General features: G+C 34.6%; 1 protein-coding gene across 3 annotated transcripts in view; it reads left to right on the forward strand.

Moving 5' to 3' along the window:
* NPAS3 (neuronal PAS domain protein 3) overlaps positions 1 to 16,862 on the forward strand; it is a gene marked incomplete at its 3' end in the record, with an annotated part of 610,700 nt that overhangs the window by 178,434 nt on the left and 415,404 nt on the right. For 2 of the 3 annotated variants that reach the window (XM_082761140.1, XM_082761138.1), the window contains one exon: positions 6,868 to 7,112. In XM_082761140.1, the coding sequence (XP_082617266.1) occupies positions 6,868 to 7,112 (245 nt within the window). Of the gene's footprint in view, positions 1 to 6,867; positions 7,113 to 7,224; positions 7,276 to 16,862 lie in introns of all 3 variants that reach the window. The other variant, XM_082761139.1, reaches the window with a different exon arrangement.

The raw sequence follows: 16,862 nt of genomic DNA on the forward strand, positions 1-16,862 counted from the left end.
TATGACCACAGATCTGACAAGTATGCAGGTGTTCAAAGGTTCATGAGTTAAAATGCTGAAGTCTTTGATGAATTTTTGATGGATGAATTTTTAATACAGGTCGACCTTTTTCCTTTGAGGCTGCATGCTAGATTAATTGATAAATAGTGAGACTGAGCAATGTTCAGATCTCCTAAGCAAACAAGTGGAAAAATCCATAAAAATCTGCCTGTCTGACTTCTCAGATGTGCTTTAAAAAACAGAAAGAAGAAGGTAAAATTTAACGTGGCTTTGATTCTCCTCCTTCCTCCTTTTTTGGAGGTTTTGCCCTCACAAAAGTACTCTTCTCTTTTAAACAGTGTAACTGTTTTTTATAAGTCTTGAAATTCTTGTACTCTGAGTTCAGGAAAAAATCTGTGTGAAAAGTCTGTGAATAGAACAGTAGGGAGAAAAAAAAAAAAAAAAGGAAGAAAGAAAACCATCAAGTTGAGAAGTTGTCTAAGAATAAAATCCAGAAAGATAGCAAATACTGTGTAGAAATTACAGGAAAACATATTAACATATTTTCAGCATCAGTTTTTCAGAACTAATTGAGTCAGTATTATAAAATTGAAGATAACTTTTTTTCTTAATTCACATCTGCAGGAACATTTAGCTTTTTTCCTTCACTCTTCTGTACTCACTTGTAGCTTCTGTGCTGAAAAAATATTCAGTTTCATGCATATTTGTGAGCTCTTTAGAGCATAACATTTAGAAAAAGAACAATAAAAAAAAAAAAAAATTGACAATAAAAGGCCTTAGGCTCCTGCAACCACTAATGCTGATGCTTGACTTGCTAGACTGGACTTTTCAACTGCGTTATGTGCAATTACGTAGTGCAGGCTACTCTGCTGTACTTTCTCCATCTTTACTCCAGTCTAAATCTTTTCTTTGGATTCCGAAAATGTTTACTGCTGTTCAGGTGAATATTCACAGGGGTCAAACACTGTTTCTAAGACATCACTAAAAACACCCCCCCCCCCCCCCCCCCCCCCCCCCAAAAAAAAAAAAAGCATAAGAACAGCTACATTAGCAGTCAGATATCCCAAATAATTTTGTCATTGATACTGATGCCGTTCTATTCCTGCAATTTCTCATACTGAGTTCTATATCCTGTTATATCAACGAAATATCGTTCATCTGATGAAAACAGATTATTATAGCCCAGAAAATAGCCAATGGGTGAGCATCTATAGGGGGACTTAGATGATATCTGAATGAATTGCTCAGGCAGTAAGAGTCAGATTTTCAGTGTAACTGTCCCAATAAATGGGCTCAACTGTCATTCTTGTTTGTATTGGTAAGCTTGAAATTTAAGAAAAGGTTCTTGTCAAGTATGTGGTGAAGTGAGGGAACAGGTGATATATATTATTTCTGTGATAGGTCAATGTACAAACATTCCTATTAGTTAAATTGCCATACTTGGTTACTATGAATCACGAGTATCGATATAAATAGAGAAAAGACTTAGCTATTTTTAAAAATAAAAAAGGGAGCAGAACTAAATTATTTTAGATATAAAAATATCTGAAGTATGACACTAATAACATTAACACTGTGCAAGGTAAGAACAAAAGGATGTTTCCAGTGTATCTCACAGAATTGCACAAATGCACAACTATGGGCTCAGGAACAGCTAATTTTATTTCCTTATGTAATACCACAACTAGATGCAATAACGAGTAAATATTCTTTTATTCCTTATTTTGGGGAACATTGTACACAGAAGGATATACATGACTGAAACTATTTCTAGAGATTAGAAGCAATATAAAGCTGGGTTTGTCCTGTTTATCCTCTTTTTTTTTTTTTTTTTTTTTTTCAAAAGACACATTGTGTGATCTAATGTTGCACATCGTTTCCACAGATCTGATTTCTTTTCTATGAAATGGATATAACATGCATCCGACAAAGGCCTTTGGAGAGTTGGAGAATGTTTATAGTGGACCTTTTGATCCTTGAATTTGAATGACTATACTATTATGAAACTACATAGACATACTGCTTCATTGTCTATAAAGCTTGTTATAAGCATTATTAGATATTGCTAAGTATTATTGTTGTACTGTATCTGGTTTTGCTGCTGCTAATCCATATTGTTGTTAGAGGCTTAAGAAATTCGCTAGTGGTCGATAACAGCTGAATTAACAAGTATGATGTTTAGTACTTCAAGAAGCACTGTATTCTGGTATACTTTTGCACTTGTAAAGCTTCTCCTGAAATCAAGGAGGATTTCAATAGAACTATAGAAATACAAGAGAACTGCAAAAATACTGCCTATCCTTTGTGTAGTACCTTTCTGCTTGTAGTTAATGACAACAAGCAAAAGCAGTGACGGCGCAGTATGGACAAGCTGTCTGTTGGCTTCAACCATTCTAGCTGTATCTCAGCTGCCTGTCCCTCAAACCTTGTTTTATGGCTGTTGTCCCCAGTCCAATCTCCATTTATGTCAGGTTCAGCTTGGGCACTGCAAAACCCTGAGCTGGGAGGAGACCGACATCTCCAAGTGTTTTTCTACTATGGGCAAGCCTACTGCTTCCAAACTGCATTTTGAAGTTGCAGATAGACATATTTATCTGTAACCGTAACCAGTGCCTTGTTTTCATTCAAAATGCAAACTCATGGAATTAAATTATTTCACTGATTTTTACCACATAGGCAAGGTATTGATATGCTAAAAAATCCTTGCTAATGTAGGTCAGTGCATCTGTTGATATCTTGTAATATTTAATTGTCATTATATGCTACAGAAATTAGGAGCTGGCCTTGTCCTATCTTTCAGTTGACAGATGATCTGTGAGATGTGGAGGTTGGGGGTGTGCACATAGATATGGATGCATATGTAGGCTTATGAATATAAGATGTATAAAAATGATGTGAAATAAAATAGGAAGCAGGTTAAGCTTGGAATGACCACAAGCACAATGAAATCATAAGTGAGTTATGAGTACCAATAAAACTTTTCTGCAACACCATATTATCATGTCTTCAATAGAAAACTTACTTTAGAAATGTTGTGTAGAACATTTTAAAATTATACAGTATTATTTATTGTACCCTTTCATCTGTAAAAGCAGATCCTCTTTATATCAGTCCATCTAGAAAAGTCCTAGAAGGAAATATACATATATATATATATGTATATATGTGTGTATATATATATACACATACACACACACAGAGTAGAAACCTTCTATCCAAAATAGCATTAGTTTTCTGGTCATTAAATATTCTGTTTATATGGTATTGCATCTAATAATTATCAAGAAGCCTAGCAGCTGGAAACCTGTCTTCTTGAGTGGACTCTATGGAAATTCTTATACAAGTATGTTCTTAGGGGGAATGCATGAATTTTTACCATTGTATGATGACATCATCCTTCGATATTGTGCAGGGATGCACTCTCCAATTATCTGAGCTCTTTCCCCTTCTCCACAGACAGCAAGAAGGGAGCAATCTTTGTGTCCCTTGGGTATATTTCACACTTCGTTATTTTCTTGTTGGCAGTGTGGATAGTTTATGTAGATTTGCTTGTCTGTTGGGAGACCTTATTTAGATAAGGTCTACTTACTACTCCTTGTGTAAGACATGTGCAATACTTGTATTCTGGATGTTTTCTGAATGTGAAATCTACGTAATAAACATAGGTAAAGTTTCTCTCACTTACTAATTCTTATTAGTAAAAGGGCCTGCAGGAATTTCTAAGTGTCTGCACCCTGGTACTCTAGCAAGTTCATTTATGTTACCAGAACCACCTCTAATCTCAGTGTCATGTGATGAGGCCCAAGATGTGTTTTCCCTCTGTGTCAACACCAGAGCTTTTTGCTGTGAGCTGCATATCCCTCTCTTATTGCATCTTCTTGGTATTTTCAGTGCCAGCACTTTCCTCTGTTAAGAGCATCTTATGATGAAGCTGATGTTGCCTATCAAAATCACAGGTGCCAGAGATGGTTAGGGTATATCTAATGATTTCCTGCCTCCTGCTGAGGAAATTGCTACTCCCAAATTAAGGACCCATTGTATCAGCATAACCCCAGCAACCAAGCTACGAGTGTTTCTCTGGTAGAATTGCATAGTATAGAAATTAAGATTTATATGTGTGTTTTGCCAGACATTGTTTCTAAACTTAGCATAATGCACTGATACCAAGAGTTATGAACTCCTTGACTTGACTGTCTTGGTGGAGCTTCCACAAACAACAACATACCAAACGGCCAGGAGGAAAAACATGTTACTGATATTAATGTTTCTCAGGGGTTGTTTTTGTGCATGTATTATATTGACTCCCCATTATTTGTACTTTGGGAGTTTATTTAATTCTACTAGTTTTAACATACACAAGTGGCTTTCAAAGTATGCTGTGTACTTACACAGGTAGCCTTACTCTTCAGCTTGCAGGCTTCTATTGCAAAACTGTTCACAATCCAGTAATGTGTCAAAAGTTTATATAAGTTATACTTTGTTATTCAGTTTCAGTAATCTCCCGAACCTTATATAGCACTTGTAAAATGTGGATTCAGGTTTTGGTGTTGCTAAGGAATAATCTATCACCTTTTAATTTCTAATACCCTTTAATTTCAGAAATTGCTGAGATCTGCAATGTTTCTGACATGTTTTACCAAGGATCTCTAAAAAGTCCCCTTCATGTACAGAGGTATAATTAGGTGCTGTGTGAGGATGGTATGGAGCCAATGCTCTTGGTGAAGACTTTCAGAATAGATCTAGAATCTTAACTCTTCTGGACTCCTCAAATTGATCAGGGAATTTGGGGTCTTTAGACTTGGCTTCTGGAGAATAAAATGTGATGACAGATGAGTAACTGTCATCACTTGTACCCTGAAAATAAGTTTTCACTTGCAAGATACTGAGCAGAGATATGTGCCTGCATCTCTCTTACGTTAGTAGTGTATTTAATTTGTATAGGGTATCTGAAATTAATTGGATGGTTCACACCTCACAGAGCTGCAGTTTCTAGGCTTCTGTATATATGTAAAATATTTATTCTGGCTATATTTAATGCCCTTCTTGAGGGATTTTTAACATCTATGATGGTAGATGGTTAAAATTCAGAATTGGACAAGTGCATCTCCAAAAACACTGAAGTATTATTTGTCTCCTAGAAATTAACTTCAAAACCTGAATGTAGCTGCTGGTACTTCATGAAGACAAGCAGGTACCTTTCTATGGGATTCAATAGAACATCTTTGCCTGTGGCTAAGGAGGTGGCATTTCCTCCTGGTATCCTGATCTCTTACCATCTGTGCTGTCTTAGGCTGTCTTGTTAAATGCAATTGTGTAGGGAATATGAGTTGTTAATCTTTCTCAGGGCAGTGTGAGGGAGGGATTTCATTTGTGTTTTAAGGGCCTAGCTGATTTGCCCTTTCAAGTCTGAGGTCTATCTTGGGTAGAGGCAGTCATAAAAATGCAAGTGGATAAGAATATTAAAATAAGAGAATCTTTGTAGTTTAAATCATCTCTATTTTAGAAAAAAATGGGTAAATAGAAGTCTCAGAATCATGGTATTAGATTTACATGCCTAAGTTCTACTGATCTACCTCATGCTGTCATGTTTTTTGTTTGTTGTGCATTGATGAAATCCAAGGTTTCAGTGACAATTGTAGAAGCTAGAGCACAGTGTTTGCTGTTTTCATTGTAAACTAATTGAATTTTAGTTCTGTTGTAAACCAGTGCCTACTTAATGGATTTGTGTTTGTAACTTTATCAAACTAACAAGGAATCAAATGAGACAGTAAAAATAGTCTTTGTGAGAGACTAGAAATGTTTCTACTTACCTTATGCAGTGATTGGCAGACACCAACATCAGCATGTAGACTCCAGGTCTTCTGGGAAGTGTATTGTATATTTCTGTCTGCCTCAAACCTCTTCCTCAAACGAAAAGTTTCTTTTCCCTTGTAAAGTAGTGTTATCATGTATTGAAACAAACTGAATTTTGAGTTTACTTTGAGTTTCAGGAAAAGTCTTGATGATCCAATGCATGTTCAGCAGTTATATGCCAATTAAATAACCCAGGAATAAAAACTGTTACTTTTAGGGCTTGCATACGGGTGGTAGCAAGAGATACATTGGTAAAACAGGAATAAATGAATGTCTCTGCATTTCCACCTCCTTAGCATAAGGCAGAAGGTCTTTTCTGATCAAAAAGTTGTCTAGGAGTCTGACATATGTGGTAGTTAATTACAATCAGAAACATGAAGCACATAACTATTAACTGCTTTCTCACACCTCTGACAAAGGTTACTGTTCCCACAAAAAGACAGCTGAACAGCTCATAAAGAATAACTTCCTGAAATCCCAGCAGATTTACACTATAATACCAGACTTTTGTAAACTTATGTGACTCAGAAGCTACTTTACAACCTGTTTGGTCATCTTGGCTGCCTGCACTGCAACCCCTGTCAGAGGTGGCAATCACTTCAGACATCTGTTTCTAGCATCCTTTCCCACCAGAGTCAGAATCTGGTACACATGTAGACAAAAATGGGTTGCAGTGGGTCAGCAGCAGCAATGGGATCTGTGTAGATAAGCCTTGTGTTCTTGGGAATTCTTTCTTGTGACTGGCATCAGAAAAAGGAAGGATAGCCGAAGAAGCTGTTGAAATGAGTTAAGTCATTACATAGCGTGTCTACAACCAAAACTCAAGTACTATCATTAGTTTTAATTATTCAAAGACTGGAGTACCATTAAATATATCATGAATTCTGTACATCCATACACAACAACATTTTGAAAATGTTATTTGTATAGAAGACCAGCAATGGAAAAGCAAATTGGTTAAATGTGACAGAAAACTAATATTGATGAATGCCCTACTTTGTTTATTTTCTTCAGTTTACAAGCTTTGAGGAAGGAAAAGTCCCGAGATGCTGCTCGATCTCGCCGGGGAAAGGAGAATTTTGAATTCTATGAGTTGGCAAAGTTGTTGCCGCTGCCTGCAGCCATTACCAGCCAGCTTGACAAGGCATCCATCATCCGACTTACAATTAGCTATCTGAAAATGAGGGACTTTGCTAATCAAGGCGATCCTCCATGGAACTTGAGAATGGAAGGACCTCCACCTAATACATCAGTAAAAGGTATGCTGTAAATACGTTGTATTGTATCAAACATGGCAGCCTTTAGTAACCTCTAAATTGAAATTTTTACCATCATCCTTTCTTCTTTCCCTGCATATCAAATCCTTTAAAGGGATACAAATGTGGAAATCTGAGGTCTGCATGAGAAAGACACCATGTGAAGGTGAAATAAACCTCTTATTTTATTTATTTTTATTTAACAACAAACCTGTTGATATAAGTATTACAGCTGTAAGCGTTCTGGGTAAAAGATTAAATAATTCAAAGTTATTTAGCAATGATTGCGTTACTTTTCCTATTCTAATATTCTATAAAATAATGCATTTGAGAGGAACATGGTGTTATTCCTTGATTTGAGAACTCAATCTCTTAATTCTGTCACTAAAACTTAAAGGCAGAATCATGTCTCCCAGTTCACGAACATCACATCCAAATTTTTAAATCTTCAGATCAGAGACCAGGATTTTATTCATCATCTTTAAACATGTACAGAAATTATTTTTGACTTTTGAGCCTGTAGGCATGTATCAAGACTTCAGCCAAAATATGCTATTTTCAATATTAAATACCCTCTTTTCATGCTTAAACAAGCTGTTGGGCCACAAATGTTTTAGACATGAGTTGCCATAGAAGTCTGTTAATAGAAAAATCAGATATTTGTTTTTAGAGGCTGTATGCATGTTGGTGCTGACTAGTGCTTCTAGGAACTTGGATAAACTGAATGTTTTGTGTAGTTTTTTATTCATGCTATGTATATAGAAGAGTGTGATCTTGCTGTCTAATAAGTATTTTAAATTAGTGTGAGAGAACCTTATTAAACTACAACTGTCCATGAAGGGTTACTGGTACTGTCAATGCAAAGAGCTTTTACTTGCTCTTCTATTTAAAGGAAGCAAGATTAATTAAGCAAAGTTATAATTTTCAGTGGATGGAGGGCAGTAGACATGGAGGGCAACAACCAAAGGACTTTGAAGCTGATGATTTAGTAGCTGGACATATTTGCGTCACTTCATATATTTCATTTATATTATCTGCCATGCCATATATAATCTTCATGAAGAAAAAAGGTAATAATTACATCATTCAGAGCACAAGTACAACATGGTTCATCAGGCTTCTGATATAATATGCAAATCTTCCCAATGTTTTCAGGATGAAACTCTGCTGTCAGGTAATTAAACAATGCTTCAAGAAGAGTATGAAGTAGACTCCTTGCTGTAGGATCTATGATCGGTCTGTAAAAATAAATAATTCCTTCCCAAATTCCTGTACCTAAATGACACACAGAGCTTCTACAAGCTGCCCTGTGTTACAGAAAGTCTGATGTTTGCAGGTCTCTGTGTATGTTTTAAAAGTATCTGGGATCTGTTTTTCATTATCCTCTTGTGGAATAAGAATATATTTATGAATACTGAAGCTTCCTTTTGGGCAAGGATTGTAATGAAGGAAATACTTTAAAAGGAGAATAAAACCTTATTCTTAGATAAAATATATTCTTAGATAAAAGCATAAGTAGTCTGGTCTAGATTAACACGTTTTTCTGTATAAAAAAGCTAGGTAAACAGTTAACGTCTCTCTATCCGTTGATGACATGGGTCCCATTTTTCTAGGCATGAGGGCTGTGGGGGGGATAAAGAAGGATTTTTAACTTTTGTTCTACTTGAGTAGATTTTTTTTAAAGCTGATTAGGATTTTATTTTTTGTCAGTTTAGTGAAATAATTAGTAATAATAATTCCATTGTATAAGAACTCACTGTAAGCAGGCTTAACTGTACAGTACAGGTATGCTTTATTACTTCACCAGTTCTCTTTACACAGTAAACCTGTTTACACATTCTGATCAAACATTTGTGAAATGACATCAAAAGAAATTAATTTTTGTTTATTAAGGTTGCTTTTTGCTGACCTTAAAGAAGTTCATATTAATAAGCTCATGTAAAGAGCTTGCAGCTTCATATGAAGTACAGCTGATAATTCTACAATGAAACACTGGATGTTATAACTTGTGCAAGTCCAAGCAATCTCCTGAATAAACTCAAAGGTATTTGGAAAATTATATGAGAGGTACTTATGCTGCATAGGCAACTACTCCCCTGTGTTACTCCCCCCATCCCCCTGCAATGTGATGGTCTGCTTATGTTAATAATTAAATTTCAAAGCCTAGTTTTAAATTTGTTCCTCAGTACTGTACAGCAATTTAATCATTTTAATTGAGTATTTCAGGAAGGTCCTTTACTCTGCCCTGTATTTATCACAGCTTTTCTTAAAAGTCTATAAAGGCTGATGAGTAGGTTCTCTTATGCCTATTGTGTACTGATCACTACAAGTTTTGCTTGCAAATGAACACTCAGGTGACTTCATATAATATTTTCAGAGTCAATTACTTCATGGAAATATCTTGAGCAATTGGGAAGTAACAGATAGTTTTCTCCACTATTTAAGAAATATCCGTATTGTTATAATACAGATCAAATCTAAAACGAACATGATGCATTATTCAAGAAATGACCAGGCATTCTCAGCAGTGTTTCAGCTAAATAACTGATGATTGTAACCTTTAAAGAAATCTCATTGTGGTGACTATTGGTAAATCATTTCTCCATTCATAGTAATCTTTATTTAGAGGCTATCTAGAAACCATTATATCTTTTATTAATCTTAAAAGCAATAGCCAATGATTTGACATTTGCTAAAAATGGATAAATCTTCCATCAGCAGACTTCAGTCAATTTTTTGGGTGCATTGTCTAAGGCCTTCTATATGTAGGAAGTATTAGACCTTGTAAACAAATACACAATTTGCAGCAGATGAGTTTAAAGATTAAAGTTCTTAAAGATCAGGACATAATTCCTATAGGGCAGAAAATAATCCAAAAGTTATTTAGAGTCAGTAAGAATAAAATTGTTATTCTTTGCATAGTACATACAGTATGTTATGAATAACAGTACTATTTCTCTTGTTTCCAACCCTCCTGAAGTCTTTTTTTGACTCCCAGTATTTAAGGGAAATATTCTGAGGAGAAAAGTAAATGAAATACTAAGCTTTTTGTTTTTTCACTGAGTGACTCTGCTGAAAACTCTGATCTGAGAATGGAAGAATTCTTATAGCACTTTCTGTGTGTTCAGACAGTAGTGGTGTCTTAGGTGGCATGTCACTTGAAGGCCTCCCATGTGTTTTGATTACCTGACCTTATATTTTTATATTCTTTTCCACTATGTGATTTGTTTTCACCAAGCTATATATATATTTTTTTCCAAGTCAAGAAAGAAAGGGAGAGAAGGAAGTGTAAGGTGCTGTTATGTTCTGTGATGTGTGGAATGTCTGTGGCTGAAGTGAAGTCATACCATGTAACTCCTTTCTGGGTGAGCTTTGGACCCTAGTACTAAATTGGGATCACCATCACTGTAAAAGGAAGGCTCCTGACTCTTCGTCTTGAACACAGTTGTTAGCACTTGCCATTTCTGTTTCTTTTGAAGCAGCAGTCAATGCAGTAGTCTCTGCCTAATTCTGTAAACCCTTTTGGAAACTTGCTATAATGACTTTTATTCTTTTTTTTAGTAAACTGTGGTTGTTTTTGGCTTTGGAAATGCAATTGTTTGTGCAGGGCCATGAGTATAATTCCCTGCTGAAGAATATGACAATGGAAACTAAGAGTGTGTGAGACAAATTTAGGTGTCTTTTCTTTGAATGAAAAAAAGTAATTAAGAGGTTATCTGCAATCTCAAGTTTTAAATGGTTTTATTGTGCTTTATTTTGTTTAAGCCAAAAATTATTTTACCTGTGTAAGCTAATCTTGCTTATCTTCTGTCTTGAGAGAAGATGAGGTGAATGAGATTGTAGGTGAGGAGTGAAAAGGACTTCAGTAAACAATACCGACTGGCATGTCACTTTTACTTTAGCTATCTCTTCTTTTAGCATTACATGCTCTGAAATCAAGTATCTTTACACATCTGTGTTCTGAAATTAATACGTTGGCATATGAAAAGAAATCAGTTGTTGTCAAAAGTTTGTGGAGGACTAAAGTATTTTTCTATATTGCTCTTGTCTTATAACTAAATATGACTCTGAAGTGTTACCTGTAATAAAGCATTCAGTGTCACTTCAACTCTGCATTGGTGAGAAAATGAAAAATCTTTTGACAATCACCAGAAGAACACACATACTTTAAAAAAAAGTTGCACGTTTCCTTCAAACTATCATGCTTTTCAAAGGGTCAGTTATCAGTGCAAACAAAGTATAAAAGTATAGGTTAAAAATGAACTTTGTTTTATCATACTGTGGAACTTGGGGTTGAGTCCAGTGCTTTGAATTCTCTGGGAAAGAAAATAAGCAATAATAATAGTTGGAAAGCATGGTACTAGTTATCCTAAATGTAAAGTAGGATTACCTTCATTAATTTAAATAACTTTTTATAATACTTTTTATGCTAGATAAGTACACATTTTTAAGAGGTAAATAAATAGTTCCCTTCTGAATCATCTTATTGTGAGTAATCATAAGTAATATAAGTAATATATAATATTAAGTAATATTATCTCGTCACCTCTTATATTTTAAATGTTGTCTCCTGGGTAGGAGAAGCAAGACAGTACAAGCCTTCTGCTGCTAAACCTCACAAACTGATAAACTTTCCTCTGAGATCACCTTCCTTTCTGAGCTGCCATGCACTTCCTTCTCAGGGAAACTATCCATAGAGGTGAAGAAATAAACTTTCTACCTCAACGTTTTTGGTCTGAGACGCTGTTTTTCACTGTCAGATGGGAAAAGATCATTCAGATGGCACAGCAAATATATTTTAACACATGATTTGGCAATATTGTTTGTCGTGAAAAGGGCCTCTAAATCTGGCTGTCCAGCTTCACATGGAACTTCTGCTCTTGTGCTGGAGAATCCTTGATAGTGTTGTAATTTATTACTCCATATCTTGCAGGCATTTTTCTTATTGATAGGAAAATCTGATTCCTCTTGGTGCAAAAGCTGCTATACAGTGCTTTGGCTGTGTAGAAGTATCAAACACTGATTTTAAATGTATTATCTACCCATTCTAAACCTGTTTATTTGGTCATAGAGGTAGTGCAGTTGTGGTAAGTTGTTTAATCGCCTATTACAAAGATTAAAGAAAAAGTCTATTAGGTGATGTTTAAATGTAGAAAGTGAGTGCTGGAAATTTCAGGCAGTCAGCAGTAAAAAGATAATGTTCTTTGTGAGAATTATTGATGGTTTTCTAGTATGAAAGATATGGAACCCAAAATGAGGTAGCTCTGTTTGAATCTCATTGTGATAGATAAGATGAATTGAATACTGGACTCGGACTTGGTGGTTGCCTAGTGACAAGTGATCATGACCTGATTGCTTTCAATCTCTGCAAATGGAGTAGGGTGCCAACCAATATACTCAGTGCTTTGGAGGGACTAATTATCTAATGGCGTAACTTATATGTGAAATTGATTGTGAGGAAAAATTTAGATAGAGAAATTAGAATAGAAGTTTACTAGAACTCTTACAGGAAAAACATGAAGTGATGGTTTTCTAGGCACCTGAAAATTATAAAATGGCATAATTTTTCAGAATGAAAGTGAATGCAATAATAAACGCATCTATGTGTATTTATGTAAAACTTTGGGAATAAAAGGGGAATATATAGCAATTAAGATAAATTGGAATATCTAAGGTGCAGAAAGTTGACAAAGAAAAGAGGAAACATGAAAAATGAATGGGGGCTCCATTGCCCAGCATATCAGTAAAACAACTGAAAGTATTCAGATCTCCTTGGGCTTGATAGGTCTTTATCATAGATACATGGTAATATATTTTTTTTGAGATATGCTCTATGCTCATACAGTTCTGACATCCTGACATTTTTTATTTTATTTTATTTTATTTTACCAATGGAGATTCCAACGTAGAAAATTTTGCTAATAACATGAGCAGCAGTGGAAAATGTACCTTTGTTTATAGCTTAGTCCCTGCAATCCCAATGCACACTGCTGTGCAAAACATGGCCTATCCCATAGGCCATTATTCCCATGTTATTACAAGGAATCTTTGTGGACAACTCATCTTGAAGTACCACATTTCCAAGACAGATAAATGTCCTAACGGATTGGAAACAAAATCAGATGATAAACAGTTCATACTATACCCTTTGTCAGTACTGTACAAAACTGTTCATTAACTGAAAAACAGTTGGTGGCATCCAGTAGAGATAATCTTGAATAAATCAAATGACCTGGGATAACTTATATCAAAGGGCTCTAAAAACCCTGAAAATATATTTGTCCCACTAAATTAATTTTAAATGCATCTCTTTCATGTCATGGAAGTTGTAGATAGATAAGATTGCAAGGGGAAAAGTTTAAAAAGAAAAACTGGAATGACATGAGTTCTGAAGGTACCAGTGGAGAGACATGGGTAAATGAAGATTAGTCTGTCATCAGTTATAGACATACTACTGGGGAAATTAAGGAAAAGGTAAGGGTAAAATTATATTTTTTTCAATAAACATGGATAAGTGAAAAGTAGTTTTTGTAAAACAAAGCCTAATTCTCTGAGGTTGCTAGTCAATTAACAAAGATATACAGTCTATACTTAAATATTTTTAAGGCATTTAATTTACTGGTTCATAAGACTTTAGTTTTAAAATAGTGGAATATTATATTGGCAGATCACACCTTGCCATTAACTGATCAGTTATAACTGATCTTGGAAAGCAGATCTAAAAGAAAGGTATTATTAACAAAGGAGCTTCTGTGGATTTCTTCAGAAACTGCTCTGGACATGATCAGCAATAATCTGACAGTAAATATGGCTGCTGATTTAAAATTTGCAAATTACAATGATGTTTGATCAAAAGGTCATTGACAATGATCTGTGCAACTTAGTAAATCAAACATTTTTTTTTCTCCAGTACAACGAAATAGAAAAATAAATTGTTCTTTAGTCTTATAATCATACTAGTCATTTTCATACTGACTATCCTAAATCCAGGATAGTGGCTGTTGCTTTGTAGTTGCTTTGTAGTTAATTTTTTTTTTACAAGACTTGGAAATGTTTTGGTTTTCTTGTGATGCAGAACAGGAATAATGTGAAAAGCACTTTTCAGTTTTTTTTTTTTTTTAATGAGGAAAAAAGAACCTACCTGATACTTGAAGAGCTAGCAGAAATGATAGAATGATTTAGTTTCTGATGGTGCTTTATTTGTGTCATAAAAAGTTCTATCCATCACTTCTGTGGAGATGCAAAACATTTACTGCTGGTAACAAATTAATGCTCTTTCTAAAATGTTGTCAATCAGATGTCAGTGCCTGGAAGAGTTGTTTATTGCTAGAACTCCACCTTACAACTTAACAATTAAATAGCAAAACAACCAAACAGTAATTGTTTTTATGAGCAAGAAAATAGAACAGGTAACTTTAATGTTTTTTTCTCTTACTTGAAGCTGCTATTTTATTTCCATTCTATTGTACTACAATTCATCTTCTGTTTTCTCTTCTTCTACACTGGTTTGGCCATTTTTGCATTTTCTTTGTTCTTTTAATACAATTTATTTTTAAATTTACAATTTATTCAGTTTATTTTTCTTGGCCAGTTATTATTTCCTCTTTTCAGTTTCGGTGTTGACTCTTCCATTTTGTATTCCTTCAATTATCACTGTGTGTGCAGCTACAGTTCTTCAATTCTGAGTGCAGTCTTGGTAATGAAAAACTCATGAAAACCCACCAGAAGAAAATAATAATAAAAAATAACTGCTTCAGTCTGCCATCCTTCAATATGCATGTCTATGGACAGTCATCCACTCTATCATTCAAAATTCATGTAATTTTCTCATTCTAGTGAAAAGATAGTATTTTAATTCTAATTCATGGCTGGGAATATTGACAGTATGGGCTGAGTGGGTTTTCACAAGAGCATGGCCTTCAGCAATGGACTGAAAATACATCAGGAGGAGAATTTTATTGACAGTTGCATGGGTTGCAACTTTGGTGATTATAGTAAAATAAGACAGGGAGAACTTTCAATTTAAAAACAAGTTAATTTCTTGATTTCATTTTATAATCATGTGTATTGTTAAGGAGAGTTAATTACTCATCCAGAAGAAATTTGTGTAAAGGTTGATACCACAACAGTCTGCTTTTCCAAAACCCTTAATAAAATGTTTCCATATGATTTTACGTTCATGTTTTATGTTGCATGGGTTAACTCCAGGTGGTCTTTTTTAGAAGCATGAATATCTTAAATAATATGTACAGTCTACATAACTTTTTCAAATAATGCACATGATGGGGTTAGCCAATTACAGATGTGCAATAAATCTGGTGTGCCAAAAATGCTTGTTCTGCTTTTTGCTTATACTAATCAGAAACAGACAAAAAATAATCATTGCTGTAGTTTTGATATGTAAAATGAAAAAAGGCTGTTGCTATCTGTAGGGTTATATGACAAAAGTGTTCTTTGTCTTTTCATTTGTCCTATTTTGAACAGAAGACAAGTGACTTTGCTGTGAAGAATGGTTTGAACAGAGTCTCTGTAAAGGTTATATTGTAGTGATCTATTTTGTAAGTGGTTGAAGAATTGGATCTTATGGTTGGATTTAAATGTTTCAGTATAGGCATCATACCTGAATCTCCTCAGCTGAGCAAAGAATGTAAGAACATGCTTAAAGTCCTGCTAACTTCAATAAAGTTTAGCAATACCTTTTTTTTTTTTATTAATGTAGTTTACTGGATTTCTGGGTCGTCTGAACTCTTACCACATACTTCCAGGGAAGTTAATTCTTTCTTTAGATCTCATTGAGATCTTAGAGGGTGATAATAAATGCATCTGTATAAAAAGAAGAATAAATAGATTAACCACCTGATAATGAATGTAGCAGTCCTTAAACATGCACACACACATGCAAAAAAAAGATGTTTTTATTATGAATAAGCTATTTAAATTTATATTTACTCTTTTTTTTTTTTTTTTTTTTTTTTTTACCAGAGTTACATCATGCCACGTTACAGGTCAACAGTTATGACTCAAATATTTTGTCTCAAATGAAAGAAAAACTATTTCTAATGGAAAGAGCAAATCTGGTTTTACATCTCATATGCTTACAATTATATATTTATTAGTATTTTCTAAAGTGACTGTCTAAGTATTTGGCATAAATAATGGAGCTGTGGAAATGAAGTTTAAAGTAGATGGATTTAATAATAACTCTTAATTTTTGTGTAATAGCTGTGTCAGATACCTGTGGTCAACAGAGCAAGATTTAGGTATTCAAGGTAGAATTTCAAAACCAAAGTGCAGTTATTTTATATCTATATAAAATGCAAGTATAACCACAGTCTAACCAATGCTTGACCACAATATCAACGCAGCCTAATTTCTGCAGCTCTTCTCTTTGAAGATGGAGGAAGGAAATCGAGTTTCCACCAAATCCCTATGCTCTTGTGGTCTCCCATTTCAATCAGGGGTATAAAGTAGAATACAATGAATCCATAGTAAAGACTTTCCCAGGACATTAGAGAGATCAGTAAAAACTGTTTTCATTAGCTGTCTGTAATTAAAGAACACCCTTCATAGAGAGCTTACAATTTAGAGAACATGTAAGCCTCTACATCTCTCTGAGGCTGAGCAAAATAGGAATCTCCATACCACTGGGAACTTAGGTGAGGCTATAGAATATTCAGCTCCTTTAAGAAACATGTTTTTTGTTTGTTTGCTGGCTTTCAAGCCAAGATGAATATTTTTCTTTTTAAATCCATT

Source organism: Aythya marila (assembly GCF_965140915.1).
Source record: "Aythya marila genome assembly, chromosome: 5".
NCBI lineage: Eukaryota > Metazoa > Chordata > Aves > Anseriformes > Anatidae > Aythya > Aythya marila.